This window comes from Coenobita brevimanus, chromosome 20, assembly GCF_032717465.1.
Source record: "Coenobita brevimanus isolate Jiangsu-jjx chromosome 20, ASM3271746v2, whole genome shotgun sequence".
NCBI classification, from domain to species: Eukaryota; Metazoa; Arthropoda; class Malacostraca; order Decapoda; family Coenobitidae; genus Coenobita; species Coenobita brevimanus.
Window position 1 is genome coordinate 24472364 of NC_136973.1, and position 18987 is coordinate 24491350.

General features: G+C 42.4%; 1 protein-coding gene across 1 annotated transcript in view; it reads right to left on the reverse strand.

Moving 5' to 3' along the window:
- Window positions 1-1195: 1195 nt before the first annotated feature.
- The window catches only part of LOC145391943 (uncharacterized), a 41094-nt gene continuing 23302 nt past the window's right edge, over window positions 1196-18987 (reverse strand). Inside the window, exons 2-3 of the mRNA XM_080266433.1 lie at window positions 2307-2520; window positions 1196-1266 (exon numbers count right to left, since the gene is read on the reverse strand). Of these exons, the coding sequence (XP_080122559.1) occupies window positions 1196-1266; window positions 2307-2520 (285 nt within the window). The remainder of the gene's footprint in view (window positions 1267-2306; window positions 2521-18987) is intronic.

An 18987-nucleotide genomic window follows, 5' to 3' on the forward strand; every position in this document is an offset into this window, starting at 1 on the left:
GACAACACTTGATTCTACCAGAGTCCGTTTCTTTATTTCGTCACTATTATCACTCGTGGAGTATCACTATTCACGCTTCAACATATCAAACATCATTAATATCAAATTACTTACAGAATTCCTTGGAGGGGGGGGGGGAGGATGACGACAGTACCGACCATCTGCCACCTATCACGGCTGGTGAGCGAGTGAGACACACCAAAACTGCATGACGCAAAGGGGGAGGGGGGGATGACGATGTATGTAATTTAAGATTTTTATTATTACAGACTCGTGGTAGACTCAATGTGATGTCTTTCCCCTTACAATTGCTTACCTGAAAAAAATGACTTACTCTAGTCACAATAATTACTCACCAACACCTCTCTCTTTATACTCTTACATCGAAAAACTATGAAAATCATCGTGCCTTACATCACTTTGCGCACGCGTACATTATGCTGGATTACGCGACCAAAGGCACACATTTCCATCTCACTCGAGTTTTTATATTATAAAGAGACTTAATACTAGTAATTTACAGTAGGAAAAAAAAGTGACTTAGCAACTAGGTAACTTAATCTATGTTCTGGTAATGTCCCCATGGAAACAGCCATGCCCAGGCCACACTCTCTCACTTAACCGAACTTTTGGTCATATAAAATGAACTAGATACAACTCAATATCACTTCCGGGCACTACAGGAAGTGAAGGAGGAAGGTAAAGATGAAGTGTGACAATAGTAGAAGGTCTGACTGAAGTAGACAGAGCAGAAGCTGGAGGAGTGGAAGACACAGTAGGCGGGGAGGGGAAGGGGAAGAAGTTGAGGCCACAGTCAAAGGGAAGCCCTGGGTCATCAACATAATCAGGTGAGAAGAAGTAATTGTATCCATATAATGTGAATTGGCAGACTTCACCACCCCACCCCCCACCCACCATGGAGCCCAACAGGGGGAGGCTGATGTTGGGTCCAACTCACCCAACAGCCCCAGGGATAGCAGGAGTGGTATATGCGGACACGGTTTGGTGTTGGTTGGCAGCTACGGGCCAATGCAGTGCCCACCAAACAGGGCCTGCTTGACCCTAGCCAAGGTTGACTGAGCCAACACATGATTTGCCTGGCAGGTCCACACTCGGCTGCCCGTGTTATGCCAACCCACCTAATAAAGGAGCATGTTGCCCACGGCAGGGAACTGCACCCTGCCCCATGGTGGACTCAACTCCCAGATAGTGGGGTGCAAGCAATATACGGGTCGCCACGCACGGCAAACGTGGGGAGGAAGCAGTCTTGCCCGAAATGACAAAGGGGCGGAGACTAGTATCATCACTAAAGGCCTCCACTATTTGATGATGACAGGGGAAAAGGAAGGAAGAAGCAATAGGAAAAAGAGCATTGCAAAATAAAGTTGAAGCAGTGACAGGGACCCAAGGAGAGGGGAGAGGGCAGACTAGAGACCCCACCATAGCTCCGCCACTTGTCAAGACCCAATCGATGTCTCTGAAGCCCCCCCACAACAACAGCGAGCAAGGAAACGGGGGGGATGCCTGGTTAAAGCCTGATTTCTTCTTCAAGCTTTGTCACATTTATCTATCTACCTATTGCCAGACGCCTTAATCCCATACAGGGTGGCCACAAACAAATCGCCTCCATGTCGCCCTGTCCCCCGCCATTTCACTGCCCTGCTCCCAGCTCACACCTCCCTCCCTCATGTACTTCTCCACTCCGTCCCTCCACCTCATCCTCGGCCTCCCCCTCCCTTTCTCCCCCTCCACCTCACTCACATACACTCTCATCATCAGTCTCTCACTCTCCATCCTCTCCACATGGCCACATTTATCATAATTATATAATTGTTTTCACACCCGAATGAACTGTCAGGTGCCAAGAGAATAAAAACTTTTTTTTTTTCTGCACAGTTTTCCAGTCATGATATTTGAAATTTTTTCACTCCTGAACTGATACTGGAGAGAACCTATAATAAAGCCATTTACCCCATTCATCACACTTGAATTTCTTCACTCCTTAATGAATTAAACAGTGTTGGATGACATCAACTGAGTCATCTGTTTACCACATTAAGCACACTAGAAACTCTTCCCTGCACAATGATTTAATAGGTGTGTGGTGAGACTGCTTCTCTGACCAAACTGTTTTCCACAATCATCACACCTGAAATTCTTCACTTCTGAATGAACTGATAAGTGTCTGGTGAGATCACTGTTACGTGCAAATAGTTTACCACATTCATCACACTTGAACTTCTTCACTCCTGAATGAACTAATAATATGTGACGGGTGAGAAAAACCTTCTGTGCAAATAGTTTACCACATTCATCACACTTGAAATTCTTCACTCCTGAATGAATTAATAGGTGTTTGGTGAGATCACCCTTACGTGCAAATAGTTTACCACATTCATCACACTTGAAATTCTTCACTCCTGAATGAATTAATAGGTGTTTGGTGAGATCAATCTTCTGTGCAAATAGTTTACCACATTCATCACACTTGAACTTCTTCACTCCTGAATGAATTAAAAGGTGTTTGGTGAGATATTCCCTCAGTGTAAATCGTTTACCACATTCATCACACTTGAAATTCTTCACTCCTGAATGAATTAATATGTGTTTGGTGAGACCACACTTCTGTGCAAATAGTTTACCACATTCATCACACTTGAAATTCTTCACTCCTGAATGAATTAATACGTGACTAGCGAGACCATCCTTATGCGCAAATAGTTTACCACATTCATCACACTTGAAATTCTTCACTCCTGAATGAAGTAACAAGTGTTTGATGAGATATCCCTTCAGTGTAAATCGTTTACCACATTCATCACACTTGAAATTCTTCACTCCTGAATGAATTAATAGGTGTTTGGAGAGATCACTCTTACGTGCACATAGTTTACCACATTCATCACACTTGAAATTCTTCACTCCTGAATGAATTAATAGGTGTTGAGTGAGACCATCCTTCTGTGCAAATCGTTTACCACATTCATCACACGTAAAATTCTTCACTCCTGAATGAATTAATAGGTGCTGAGTGAGACCATCCTTCTGTGCAAATCGTTTACCACATTCATCACACTTAAAATTCTTCACTCCTGAATGAACAACTGCATGTTGTTTAAGACTTTTCTTAAAAGAAAATGTTTTATCACACTCCAAACATCTGAACTGCTTAACTTCAGCTGAGGACACTGCATCCAGGACAGTCTCATTGTCACTGAGGAACATTTTGTCACTCATCTCACATTCTAACTTTACATCTGTTTCTTCCTTTCCAACTTCCATTATTTTGTCATCCACCTCACACTCTAAATTTACATCTGGTTCTTCCTTTACCATCTCCATTATTTTGTCACCCACCTCACACTCTAACTTTATATCTGTTTCTTCCATTACCACCTCCATTATTCTGTTACGCACTTCACACTGTAACTTTAGACCTGGTTCTTCCTTTACCACTTCCATTATTTTGTCATCCACCTCATACTCAAATTTACATCTGGTTCATCTTTTGCCACCTACAGTACACTATTTTGTCACCTACCTCAGACTCACTATATCTTTACATCTGGTTCTTCCTTTATCATCCTGTCATAAGATTCCCCCAAACTCTCTTAATTCCTGCTAGTCTCCACTGAACAATACTGCTGATACAAAGGTCATTATTACAGAACAATAACTGCTTCTGCACTTGCAAGTACTATGTAACCATATTTTCAAATAAATAGTTCACTGCTGAGTTTTAAGCTATTAATGCAGTCTAAAAAACCACTGGGTTCCTTATTTTACCAGTCCTTATCCAGTGTCTATGCAGTAGTTGTAGTAAATGCAAAGGATATCACAACAGCTAAATGATCCTGGATCAACTCCTACCACTCATCCAGTGATTCATACTTCTTACAATGAAAGATATTATGAACAGTGAGTATAAGCTACATATATTTGGAAGAGGCACCTCATGTAGGATGTACAGTACTGTACTGAGACAACACAACATGTGCCTATATAATGTCAACACTTTACCATGTATATATTACTCAGGTGGCTCTCTGATGACCACACTGCTTAGCTGTGCTTTGCAGAGTCAATTTCAGCTGTGGACCTGCAACAAGAGCTGCCATTAGACAAGAATCTCTATGAATTTAAAAACACTGCCCAGTGAGCCCTCATTTTGCATGTATCTAGTCCTTAAAAAAAAAATTAATTTGCATTTCAGCAGGTAAGCTTAGTAGAGAAATCTGAAGAAAGTGTGAGGTCATTAATGTAAAGGACTGGTTATATGAGTGGGAAAGTGAGGCTGGTATGGCAGAGTAAGTGGCAGCAGAAGTGTTAGGCATGGTAGGTAATTTAGAAACAAGAGTGGTCAAGGATGAGACCAAGCTATGATGATAGTGATGACTTCCAAGTAGGTAAGGGATGATGCAAAATTAAGAAACAATGACAGGAGTGTGTCTATCTATCGATCTAGAAAAGGGAAAATGTTCCCCCGAGCTAGACCTCACTAGATCATATAGCCCTGCTAGGTAAAAAGAGGGTGCTACCCCTCCCGGCATGGTAGCTACCAGGCGTGGTTCGAACTAACGACCCCTGGTCCCAAGTTTGACACTCTACCACTGAGCCACCCTACCCCCTATATCTATCTAGAGCCAAACCATAAACCCATAAGGGGTGGCCGTTTGTCTCCGAGTTAGTGGTTTTACTAGTCCAGCGTATAAGGCAAACAATCGTTCACTTTTTCAGGAAAACACCAAATTTTGCACAGTTGTAGAAGGGACCTAGACAATCATTTTTTGAGATGGACCTCCAGAATCTTGGGCCCCTGATGGTCACCATCTTGGATTTCAAAATGGCTGCCTTTCAACCCACATTTTCTTCAATTACTCCAATAATATGATAGACAGAAACATAATTCCTATGGCTAACCCCAGGTTTTTAGGGTCTGCCACTTGAATGGAATGATTTTTCTGACCTGGCAAAGGTCAGCCATCTTGGATTTCAAGATGGTCACCTTTGAACCCCTATTTTCTTCAATAACTTCAATACTATGATAGACAGCAACATATTTCCAATGTCTAACCCTATGTTTTCAGGGTCTGGCAATCCAATGGAATCACTGTCCAATGTGGAAGGTCAGCCATCTTGGAATTCAAGGAGGCTACCTGCTGAAGCCGATTTCTGTTATAACTCTGATACAATGGCAAAACATCTATTGAATGTCTTTTTGATGAAATTCAGATATTAAAACAATGTCCATCAGAGTCACATAATGACATACATGGCAAGTTAGCCTTGTAGTACTTGCAGTTCCCTTCGCAAGCAGTTTTACAGTGGCAACTGATTGATTCTGAGCAGGTGTTCTGGACAACAGGCAACTTTGTCCATACAGGGTGCCAAGTACTGTTGAGTTTCTGCCAACCCCAGACAGATGGTGATGGGAGCTCTGGTTGGGAAACTAAAGCTTGGCCCCAAACATGTCCATCCTGGTACTATGCTCTTTTGGTATGTTCCTCAAGAGCATCAGCTGTGGGGGGAACGTGTTCAATTGTCCTTGCCCTCTTTGAGAATAAGAACCTGTGCATGTCATTCACAGACTTCAAGTCCATTGTCCTGTCATACACCACTGCCATGAACCATTCTAGTTTGTGGAGTTCACCGGAGACAGATGCAGGTTTGGTAGACAGAGCATGAAAACTGGCTGTGATGTCAGGAAAGACCTCCCATGCCTTCCAGGCTGTCATCTTACCTTTGTTGGCAAAGAATGACAGGGTATCACAACCCGTGAAGGCAAGAAAAAAGGCCAATGCCCTGCTTTCCTGCGCCCAAGAGCTGATAAAGCTGGTACACTGCAACCGCTACCTCTTTCTGCCCCCAATCCACCCAGCGATCTCACTCAACTCTCCTGCCCAAAGACCCCAACACCCGCAGATCCAACTACAGTACTTTAGCACCATAAATCACTGTACACATACATGAACATACCAACTGACATAACTCTTGTGTGTCTTGTAAGGTGGGCTTGAGAACAAACTTGCAGTCTCTGAACTGAAAGAAAATGGTATAAATGTACTTCATACTCAATTTTGCAGAAATGGCCTCTCATATACTGGTATGTGGAAAAGGACAAAGCAAGTTGGGCTTTTATATTTCAGTATTGGGCCAAGCAAGTTGGGCTTTTATATTTCAGTTTTGGGCCAAGCAAGTTGGGCTTTTATATTTCAGTTTTCAATATTCACTTTTTACATTCATTATGTTTATACCTACCAACAGCTGGCTCTGAAATCATTTTCCAGTCAGATTATTCAGAACATTAAGCCTGATTAGAATGATAATGAAGTTAACTAAGATAACTGAAAATGTGATACAGCTTCATGGCAGTACCTTCTTTTCAATATGGGAGGCAGCAGCTGACGTAAGTCAACTTACTAAAAATGTATATTTAGGGTATTTGAAAATCCAGTAAGAACAGACCTGAAACAGTCCTGGCAATGGTTGTGCTACATAGTAGATCTCTAACCCTAGTAAATACAAGTGGTGTGTTTGAGTATATTAACTTCACAGAACTGGGCCGCCATCTTGGACTTCAAGACGGCCGACACTAGATGAACACGAAAATGATTCCAATGAAAAGGTAGGGTTTACCTTTGAAATTTTCCATCTATCTTTTATAGCCTTGCATTATAACGAAAGACCAATTTCAGCCGACAGCCATACTGGACTTAAGATGGATGACCTCTGCCAGGTCCAACAATGATCCCACTGGATTGCCAGACCCTGAAAACATACGGGTAGCCATTGGAATTTTGCTTCCATTTATCATATTATTGGAGTTATTGAAGAAAATATGGGTTGCTAGGTAACCATTTTGAAATCCAAGATGGCAGCCACCAGGAGGGCCAAATCTGGGGGGTCCATCTCGAAAAATGATCGTATGGGTCCATTCTACACCTGTGCAAACTTTGGTGCTTTCCTGACAAAGTGAACGATTGACCTGATAATTTGGCCTTAGCCGCTGGACTATACAGGGAGGGGCAATAACCGTCCACCAACGTACTTGCTGACAGGTAGGGAACGGGTGGGTTGGTTATACAAGGTCTGTTCAGGAAGTATCCGACTGTAGGCTCTAAAAAATAAACAGCTAACCCGTTTAGCTAGGACACTATCTCCCTCAAGTAGGCCCCTTCTAACTTGACACATATAGTCCAGCACTCTTTCCACTGCCTGAAATATTTTTGAGAGTGGGTTTTCAGTATCTTCTGCAGGAGTATATAACAGACATGTATATGTACAAAGGAAAAAGGGAAATAGATGTGTGTGGTAATCACAGGGGCATTTGTTTTCTGAGTGTAATGGGAAAAATATATGGTAGGATACTTACTGACAGAGATAGGAAAATAACAGAGGAATTATACTCGATTTTTTTTCAGCTGATGATCCACTTTCGTGAATGTGGCACCTGTGCACTCCTGCCACGTGATTGGTTGGTTTAAGTTTCATACCTGAAGTATCATATTTACAAAACACAGTTGTACCTAATATTTCAATTCTCATAAATGGTGTTTTGCAGTGTCACTGTACTATACAACAGACATGAAACGAGTATGTATCTGTGTTTCACCCAAACGGACAATGAATTTGAGGAAGTTGAATTTGAATTGAAATATTTATTGTTGTAAAAGGCACAGAGCTGTTGCATCTCTAATAAATAAATATATATACTTATGGATATATATACTTATGGATAATATGGGTGAAGGTATCGAAGCAATGGAGTAAGTGAGATCCATAATAAAGTCTGACATCTTGCAAGACGAAACAAATTGTTTTTGTCACTATACTATACAAACAGACATGAAACGAGTATGTATCAGTGCTTCACCCAAACGGACAATGAATTTGAGGAAGTTCCTAGAGAAGAGAATGTTGCATGCCTTCATGGATTTGGAGAAAGCATATGACAGAGTGGACAGACAAGGAATATGGAAAATAATAAGAATATATGGAGTACATGGGAAGTTGCTGAATGTCGTGAAGAGTATGTATGAGGATGCTAAGGCTGCAGTGCGTGTGGATAGTGAACTGGGTGAATTTTTCTGTATGAATGTTGGATTGAAACTGGGATGTGTCATGTCTCCATGGTTGTTCAATCTGTAAATGGATGTGGTTATAAAAGAGTTGCAAGGAAGGGCAGTGGATGTTGGAGCAACCCTAATGAGAGAGAGCATCATTTGGAAACTTCCTGTACTGTTGTTTGCAGAAGTGAAGACGAAGGGGAACTGCAAGGGTTGGTGAATGAGTCTGGGAGAGTGTGTCAGAAACGAAATATAAAGGTGAATGTTGGGAAGAGTAAAGTTATGGTGTTCGAGAGAAATGAAGTCACAGAATGTACAGTGAGGCTGGGTGAGGAGGAAATGGAAAATGTGAGTGCATTTAGGTACCTGGGTAGTGTGACGAGTAAACATGGAAATTTAGAGGGTGAAGTGCTTGAAAGGGTGCAGCAAAGAAAAAAGGTTGCTGGTTCTCTGAAAGCAGTGATACGAAACTAGGATGTGAGCATGGAAGTGAAAAAGTTACTTCATGACAGTATTGTGATACCAACTTTAATGTATGGAAGTGAAGCTTGAACCTTATTGGAGGGATGCAAATCAAGAGTGAGAGCAGTGGAAATGAGTTATCTGAGAGAAGCAAGTGGAGCTACATGGAGAGAGAGACTGCCAAATGAGGATGTGAAGGCATATTGTGGTGTGGATGTGGATGTGACAGAAAGCATTACGAGAAATACACTGAGGTGGTTTGGCCATGTGGAGGGGATGGAGAGTGACAGACTAATGAGGGGAGTGTATGTGTGTGAGGTGGAGAGGCAGGCCATGGATGAGATGGAGGGATGGAGTGGAGAGGTATATGAGAGAAGGGGGCATGAGCTGGGAGCAGGGAAGCAAAATGGCGGAGGACAGAGCAACATGGAGGCGATTTGTTTGTGGCCACCCCTTGCGGGATTGAGGTGTCTGGCAATTGAAAGACAGATATCCAAAGCATAGTTAGTTTTAATTAGACCATAATTAGCATAAGAAGTATGTTGGATATATGGGAAAGGGTTTTGAGTTTCAAGTCTGGAATGGACTTTGAAGGCTTGGACTCAGACCTACCTGACAGGCCCCAGGTGCAGACTGCCAGGGGAGATCAGGCCAGAGGACTGATGGAGACAACCTGAAAAGAATGGATAAGTGATACCTAACTTAGTGATTTATGGTGCTACCTCATACTTAACTCAAAACCCCTTGTATTTTTTAATGTCTCCAAGTTAGAGTTAATAAGAAAAGAAAACCCACGTTGAGTTTTATTTCATATTACGTACTCTGTTTATGAATAGCACTTTACCCAGGTGGTCACTCTGGAGCAGAGCTTCTGAATTTAAAATGGGGGTTAACCTAGGCCGAGAGTTCCCCAGTCAAACACGTAGCATTTTCTGGAACTTAGTTTGAGAAGGGAACTAGGACAAGGTGTAAGGTCAAACTGCGCCCCAACACATCTTCACATTCCCTATTTTTGCACTCATATCGCCAATCACAAACACTGTCTCATACCTCTCAAACTTTTCCATTCACGTTTCCACATTTGCCCAAAACTCTTCTTTCACTCTGCTTGCACAATCTTGCTGTGGTGCACACACACACACACACACACACACACACACACACACACACACACACACACACACACACACACACACACACACACACACACACACACACACACACACACACACTGAAAGAGAAGAGGCAGGAAGCAAAAAAAAAAATGAGGAAAGATCAGAAGAGAAGAACACATTTTTTTTACAAAGTAATAGGATTGCACATACGGAAGTGGTACATAAACAGGAGGGAATAAAAAGGAGGAAGGTAGTAGGACCAAGTCATGACAAGTATATAAACAAGATGATTAAGTTGATGTACTCAAATGTGGATGGAATGGTATCTAAATTATTAGAGATGAATGATTATGTCAGAGAAAATGAACCACATATAATATGCCTAACTGAAAACATCAAGGATATCAAATGACATACTAAACTTAAAGGAATAAAATATATGGAGAAGAGATAGAAACTTAAAAAAGGAGGAGGAATTATAATATTAACTAAGAAAAATCTAAAAGTCAATGAAATAAAACTCGATATACCCTCACAAGTAGAACTGATTGCAGTAGAGATCAACACATCTGAAGGGAAAGTAATTGTAGCCAATTTGTACATGCCACCCTGATCAAACACATGGGAAAGAGACGAATATGAGGACCTGGCAGAGAGTAAAATTCAGAGTTTAAGAGCATTACTACATAAAATGGAAGAGAAATCAGAAAGAATTATACTAACTGGAGATTTTAATACAAATACAAATTGGACTACTCTACATATAATAAGCCAAGAAAGCTGTTGGGACCAAAAGCTCCTGGATCTTGTGCAAGAGTTTTTCCTAACACAACATGTGAGGGAAACCACCAGAAAAAGAGGACTCGATGTACCTTCAATGCTAGATCTCATATTTACTAGGCAAGAAAAATGATATTGACAGTTTAATATATCACCCTCCACTCGGCAAAAGCGACCATGCAGTACTAAATTGCAACTTCAGGATAGCATATGACATAGTTAAGAGCAATGAAAGTTACAAAAAGAGCCAAAACTATAAAAAGGGAAATTATCATGACCTAAAGAAGTATTTCTTAGAAGTTGATTGGGAAAATGAGCTTAGAGGACAAGATTTAAATGCTGTATATAAAAAATTCTGTGAATTTTATGAAATAGGAGTCCAGAAGTACATCCCACAGCACAAAGAAGCTGATAAGAAAATACAGAAATGGTTCAATACAGAATGTAAAAAATCAAAAGAAAGAAGAGATTTGTTGTGGAACAGATACAGAAGACTCAACAGTGAAAGGGCATATAATAATTACAAACAGGCAAGAAACGATTATACAAGAATAAGGAGGGAAGCCCAAAAACAGTTTGAGGAGGATATCATAAATAAAAGTAGTGATCAACCAAAGCTATTTTACAGCTACATCAGAAGCAAAACCAAAGTAAAAGATATACAGTAATACAATCCATTACGGACGAGGGAATCACCTATACACAAGAGAAAGATATTTGTGAAGCACTAAATAATAATTTCCAATTAGATTTTACAGAAGAAAAAAATTTTGAGAGGGACTATGTGGAACATGCATCCCCACACATACTACCAGATATACAAATATCAGAAAAAGTAATACAGGAGGAGTTAAGTATATTAGACAGAGGAAAAGCAAATGGTCCTGATTAAATTTCATGTTGGGTGCTACGAGAATGTGCAAAGGAGTTAAGTAAACCATTATTTTTAATTTTCAAGAAATCCTTGAGTCAAGGTATACTACCTGATATTTGGAAGAAAGCAAATACTGTCCCCTTATTCAAGAAAGGGAATAGACAAAATCCACTCAACTACCGACCAGTATCACTGACCAGTGTTGTAAGCAAGGTATTAGAAAGGTTATAAGAAAAGCTTGGGTAAATCATCTAGAAGAACACAATATGATAACAGAAAGTTTGGTTTCAGAAAAGGAAAATCATGTGTTACTAATCTGTTGAGCTACTATGACAGAGTAACAGACACAATACAGGAAAGAGAAGGATGGGTGGACAGTATCTATTTAGATTTCAAGAAAGCATTTGACACAGTACCACACCAAAGACTTTTATGGAAACTGTACCATCAAGGAGGAGTTCGAGGCAAACTGTTTTGTTGGATGCAAGATTTTCTCATAAAAAGAGAAATGAGAACAGTACTAAGGGGAAACTACTCATCATGGAAAGAAGTGACTAGTGGAGAACCACAGGGCTCAGTGCTGGCACCAATCATGTTTTTAGTGTATATAAATGATATAAACAGTAACACTGGAAATGAAAGCTATCTAAATATGTTTGCAGATGATGCAAAAATACAAAGGAGAATTACTAACACAGACTCTTGTAAAGAGCTACAAGAAGAATTGAATAAACTTCATGAATGGAGTAATACATGGCAAATGGAATTCAATGTGGACAAGTGTCATGTAATCAAGTTTGGTAAAAGTGGAAAAAGACCTGATTGGGATTATACGTTAGGAAATAAAACCCTACACACATCAGAGAGAGAGAAGGACCTAGGTGTGATTATCAATAACAGACTATCTCCGGCTGACCACATCAGTGACAAGGTACGGAACATGTATACACTGCTTGCAAATGTGAGAATAGCATTCACATACATAAATGAAGACATGCTAAGAAGGATAATAACATCATTCATCAGACCAACCCTGGAGTATGCATCAGTAGTCTGGGAGTCATCTCAAAAAACACACAGACAAGATTGAAAAAGTTCAAAGGGCCGCTACAAGATGGATACCAAGCTTAAGGGATCTAAGCTATGAAGAAAGACTAAATAAACTGAATCTACCAACACAACAGGAGAGAAGGAAAAGAGGTGACATGATAATGCTATATAAATGCATATCAGGGATGGATTAAATAGACATAAATGATTACTTAACATATGGGGAAGCATCAGCAAGAGAACACTGCAACAAACTGCATAAGAAGAGAAGTGATAAAGACGTGAGGAAATTCAGTTTTCCAAACAGTGCAATTGATCAGTGGAATGCACTACCGGATGAAATGGTGTGTGCCAAAACAATTCACAAACAGTAATCCCTCTAATATCCGAACGCCCAATATCCAAACATCCCCACTAACCAGACATAATCGTCCTGGGATCCAATATTCCCAAAATGGTCCGAAAACCAAAAAAAAAAAAAAAAAAAAAAAAAAAAAAAAAATTCCCACCCGTAATTTGAACTTGGCGCGCGGGGCGCGGGACAGCTTTGTTGTGGCGCATTATTCTTCCAACGTCCGACAGAGCGCCCCTGCATCCTCCCCACTTTCCGCCTGTCTCTCGTCGCGAGTGCACGCTCATCGTCATGGCTGCCCACGTGCTCGCTTTTGTGGTGGTGCCTCACCTGCTGCAGGCACTCCTGCTGCTCTCGTGCCTCTTATTAGTGTGTGTGATGATGGCCCCGCCGCCTGAGAAGAGGAAGAGAGTGGTGTTGACTCTGGAGAAGAAACGGGAGATACTGGAGAAAGTAGATGAGGGGTGGTCTTCTTCCCGCATCCTCCGCAAGTTCATCCTGACCCAATCTACTTTGTTCGATATCAAGAGATCCCGAGACAAACTCATGCATCTCGTTGAGAAGCAAACGCAACGTGGAGAGGAAGGTGTTGTTTACTCCCAAGTTTGCTGAAGTCGACCGCTCCATGTTGATTTCGTATCGACAGCAACGTGCTGCTGGTGTGATGGTACATGGTACGGAGCTGAAGGCTGCTGCTGAGAAGTTCGCAAGGCTTCACGACGCCCTAGACTTCAAGGCATCCGAGGGTTGGCTCTTTGCGTTTAAGTTACGACATGGCCTTATCAACTGTAAAGCTCATGGCAAAGCTTTGGACGCTAATGAGGATGGAGGTGACGAGTTTCAGCACAAGGTGAAGGGCTTGATCGACAGGGAGGGCCTCACTCTCGGTCAAGTCTACAATGCTGACAAAACTGCTTTATTCTATCGCTCTTTGCCAACGAACACTCTAGCCGAGGAGATGGAGAAGTGTGTACCTGGCTGCAAGCTCTCCAAGCAATGGATATCTGCTTTGTGTTGTGCCAATGCTAACGGCATGCACCGGCTTAAGCCCGTTATTGTTGGCCGTGCAAAGCAGCCTCAGTGTCTTCGTGGGGTGATGGATGTCCTTCCTGTCGTCTGGTACCATTCTTTGAAGGCATGGTTTAGAGCCCAGATCTTCAAAGACTGGTTCCACCGCCACTTCGTCAAGGAGGTCATACATTACCAGACGAAGACACTGGGAATCCCGCACAATCAAGTAAAGGCCCTCCTTCTCCTCGACAATGCACCCGCCCACCTGTGCGACAAGGACTTGGTGGCTGAGAATGGCCGGATTAGGTGCATGTTTCTGCCACCTAATACGACTGCTCTCATCCAACCAATGGACCAAGGAGTGATCGCGTGGCAACAAAGCGCCTATACCGAAGGAAGTTCCTGGATGAGGTGATGGTTGTTCTCGAGGACGAGGACGAGCGCAGGGAGTGACGGGGACACGAGGCCAGTGGACTTTGGAAAACCTTCATGCTACAACATCAAGTCTGCAATCTACAACTGGGCCAGTGCATGGAAGGGAAGTCCCTGTCAAGACTCTAGAAAATGGTTGGTCTCGTCTGCCTCTCGGAACGGATGTGGAGTACGATTTCCTAGGTTTTGACGTGGATGACTTCAATGCACGCTTCTACATACGCATGGCGACGATGTTGATGTGGACGATGTGCGTGAGTGGTTGGATGACGACCAGGGCGATCCTGGGTATCAGACATTGCTCTAATATCGAGATCGCATCTTCAGTTGCAGGTGTCAGTACCCAGCTTGAAGATTCCGACGAGGATGGCGACGATGATGCGGACTCCTATCAGCATGACACTACTTCAGCCATCCCCAAGCTGAGCGCACTCCAGGAACACCTAGAGTTCGTTCTCGACTACCTGGAACACCCGGACTGCGACAGGGAGATGGGGCCCTTGGGACTCGTAGAGGAAGTGCGTGCTTTCAGGCAGCACATCATCAATCGTCAGAATCATCGTTCCTTGCGTCAATCAACGATTGACAGTTTTTCAGGCCTGAGACCCCCGCTGTGCCCAGCCCTGACTCCACTCAGTTGCCTCCCCAAGACAGGCCCTCATGATCCAAGCCACAGCCCAGCACATCAGCCAAGGTGGAGTCACTGCTCGACGTGAGTTTGCGTCTGTCTTCAGAGTCGTCTGCAGTGGGTACGTCATCACCAAGACCCAGCGATGCACCCCTAGGTCACCTGCCAGTGATACTCTCGGACTCTGACAGTGATTAAACAGCAAGAACTTCTCCACTAGACCACACGGGAATTTACAGTGTTATGCAGTGAAATAAACAGTGCATTGTGTTAAGGACTTTCAGTTGTGAGTGAAAAGACAATTTTTGAACTAAATTTAATGTAAATAGACTTGTTTGTTTTTGCTTTAGAAAATGGTTAGAAGAGTGGGAAAAGTTAAAGTGCAGAGTGCAACACCTAGTAAGTTACAATGGAGCATAAGTTAAACAAGAGCGCGCACTGTGAAGAGAACGGACTTCTGAATGCGATTGACTAAGTTCAGTGCAAGACTTCAAGAACAGTGTACTGCAAGTGCTTCAGGTAATCCTTCTTACTGTCAGAGTCCGAGAGTAGGCGGTTATTCATCGAGATGGCCATGGACTTGCTGTAAGTAGGCAGAATGTTTCATACTGTACTCTACTGTATTTTCCATACTATACTTACCTCAAACACCTCATTTCACTCTTTAATGTCCTTTATTGGTGTGAATAGGGTGTTAGGAGCTATGCATGTGCAGTAGGAAGGTGTTTTTCTGAGTTAGGCTAGGTTAGGGTCCATAAGTACCAGTCCAGGAGCCAGGGACTTGTAAGTACCCAGAATGTTGCATATTGTATGAACCTACCTCAAAAACCTCATTTTACGCTTCTATTGCATTTATTTCAGTCTTTTATGTGCCTTATTGGTGTAATTTGGGTCTTAAATAGGTGCTATGCATGTCCAGAGGGAGTTGTATAGGTGTTTCTCTGAGTTAGGGTCCATAAGTACAAGTCCATAAGCTGGGGCCCAATATCCGGACCTGCCTATGGCTCTATTACGTCGGATATTGGAGGGATTACTGTATTTAACCCCTACAACCGCGGGCATGTTTACCGATGTTTTGCGTGTGCTGCGGGGTTATTCGGGCTCCGACAGACTCTCAAAAAATATTTTGCCAAAAATCAGTTATTAGTCCTAGAATATTAAAATTACATATGCTTATGGCACATACCTTCAGCTTTCTCCTGGAATGTTTGTTGAGCCTTCGTCAGTTACCGTAGGACTTGTGGAGACCTCTGAAGTTGGGTAACGAAGTCTTCACTTTACACTTCCCGACAACCCGTAATATTATTACCACAGCCATATATAAACACTATAAACACTACTCTTTTATTTTAATGTTTTTTGGGATCCATACTCAAAAAAAAAAACCACTGTGAAAGCAATGAAAATTATGAGAGCGTCTGACCGTCGCACTTGCGCTAGTTCGCTCTTGGTACTCTGTCATTTATTATTCATAAAACCCCTCACACTTTATATTTCTATTACTATATAACACTTATATATATCTACAGTCTTTATCCATAAGTTTCCTTCAGTAGTATTAGTTTATTGTCACTGTAGGGATTCAATTTCTTTCAGTAAAATACGTAGCATTCACTTTCTCGTCCCGTATACTAGCATTGAGAGTGAATGTCACTTTCATCTTCACTCTCATAACTCATAGTATTCAGACATGCTAGAGTGAAACTTTCACTTTCATTACTCCTAGGGTATATACTCGTATTCTTATAATACTACTCATTTACATTTCTATTTACGTTCTCTATTTTATTTACGTTATTTACATTTCTATCTTATTTACACTGTGTTATGCACTGTCGCTTGAAGTAATTTATAAAACTATTTTCCATTGTTCACGTATATTTACATTCATTACTTTCACTTGCTGTTTACACATTATTTACACATTATTTACAATTCCACTTGCACTGTTTTACTCAACAGAAAGATCGTAGTCACTCTTTTATCAATTGTCAGCCCTTTACCTCTTTCCACACGAGGTTTAGTAGGGGGTAAAGGTCACAGGGCCCTTTGCATAGGGGTGAAAAAGTCCCTGAAGTCAGCAAGAGGAAACAGACATACCTCCACTTCGGAAGATGAGAGTGAACTGATAAGGGAGGGCCGGGTGGAGGCCTACTTAGGGGATATTCAGTACTACCAACGTTAGCTCTTGAAACAGCTATGTATAGCACTGAAATGATTGGCAGGAAATCTAGACAATACATTATAAATTAGGTAGTTCCAGGTGAATGTAAATATCACTTAGGCTTCTCCCTTCCCTCCTTATATGTATATTTATTACGAAAATAGATTATACGGCATATTTCAAGGGGAAAAAAACAGCGAAAATTAGCGAACGAGTGCACGTGAGGTGTTGTCAGGTGATAATTAGCCAATTCCAGGTGTATGGCACTCTCACTTACCTTACTTCTTTCTTGTATATATTATTTGGTATAAGAATAGGGCATAGGGCTTATTTCAATGGATGAAATCAGTGAAAAATTCCAGGGAAGATTTACTTAGCGTAGCACGGCTGGGCAGGCGAGAGGATAGGGTAATGGAGGGGGGGTAGGGAGGGGAGTCAAGAACGGGGAGAAATGGCTAAATTGTCAACAATGGATGGGAGTACAGATGAGATTAGGAGTGCTGACTAGTGTTGGACATTGGCAGTACTGATAGATGATACAAGCCCCCACTTGGAAGCCCGGGTGAATTCAAAATAACACAGAATCACAAAAGTGACGCCCCGCGGTATGATCCCTTGCTCCCAAGCGTCACAAAAGTGACGCCCCGCGGTTAAGGGGTTAAGGATATGTACGATAAATATGGTTTAAGACACGGGACAGTACAAGCTTGACTCATTCCTGTAAAGATACAATTAGGTAAGAACACACACACACACACACACACACACACACACACACAATCGCCCACATTTGTAATCCTACTTTTAAACTTATCCACACAATCCTTGAACCAACTGAACAATACTCTTTTGTATTCTCCTTCCATCTGTTGCACACAACAATACATACTCCATCTTTTGTTCTCTCATTCTCACCTATTCCCGCACATATACCCCATCCATATTCCCACTCTCTGAACCCTCCATTTAGTCTCAGTTAAACCACATATGTCTACTTTTGCACCATCAAGCACCTGGACAATCTCCTTCTCACCCCACCAAACACACCCCTTACATTAAAAGTCGCAATCCGTACCATGTCCTTTGCTCGGTAGTTAGTCGTCACCTGTTGGTCAGACCTGGTCCGATGCTTCTTCTTTGTATTTTTAGGTAGTTGTTTTCCGGGGAGGGGAACTAACCCTCCGCCAATCCACTTGCTGGCATGTAAGACACATGTGTTGGCTGGTTATAAGGTTACCATCCAGCGTATCAGATGATTTCCTGGTTTACAGGAAATCACTTGGCTTGCCACTGAATGCAGAGATACTCCCAAATAGATTACCACTACAGGTTTGTGACTGAGGTTTTGGGGGCATTTTAGGCTTTACAGTTGAGGACACCCTCCTAACCCCACTGAACTGGACCTGGAGCAGTGGCATCTTCTCTGTGGGTCTACCCCTCAAAATCTGTCAAAGCAGAGGAGGAGGACAGCATGGAGGTCAAACCACCGTAAACCTCCCCGGCCCCTCATGTGGCCCAAGAACCTGGGAGTGGCTTCGGTCTCCCGGAAAAAGTACCACATCTCTCAACACAACACACACAACTACACCATTTTTTCTACACCGAGAAATGACTCCCCGGTGGTCATTTCTCGAAGACTTCTTCTAGTCGGGGACATTGAGAGCAATCCAGGACCTGCCAACAAATACATATGTCCAACATGCTCAAAACCTATCACTTCAAGCCAACAAATAAAGGGTTCAGTTCAGTGGAATTCCTGCAAGAACTGGACCCATTACACCTGCACAACACTTGCATCCAGAAAATAATAGTTACACAAACACCTGGACCTGCTCCTTATGCTCCTTCCCCCCACCCACTAACCCCACAAACCAACCCCACTCCTACTTCCTCCAAACCTCCTCGGCCTAACCCGCCAAACCATCCCACACCATCCAATCCCCCAACCCCTCCTATTCCAACCATTCACCCCAACCCTTACCTCCATCACAACCATTTTCTACCCCTTCCCCTCCACCCACACTCCCACCTCCCCCCCATGCTGCAGCACCCA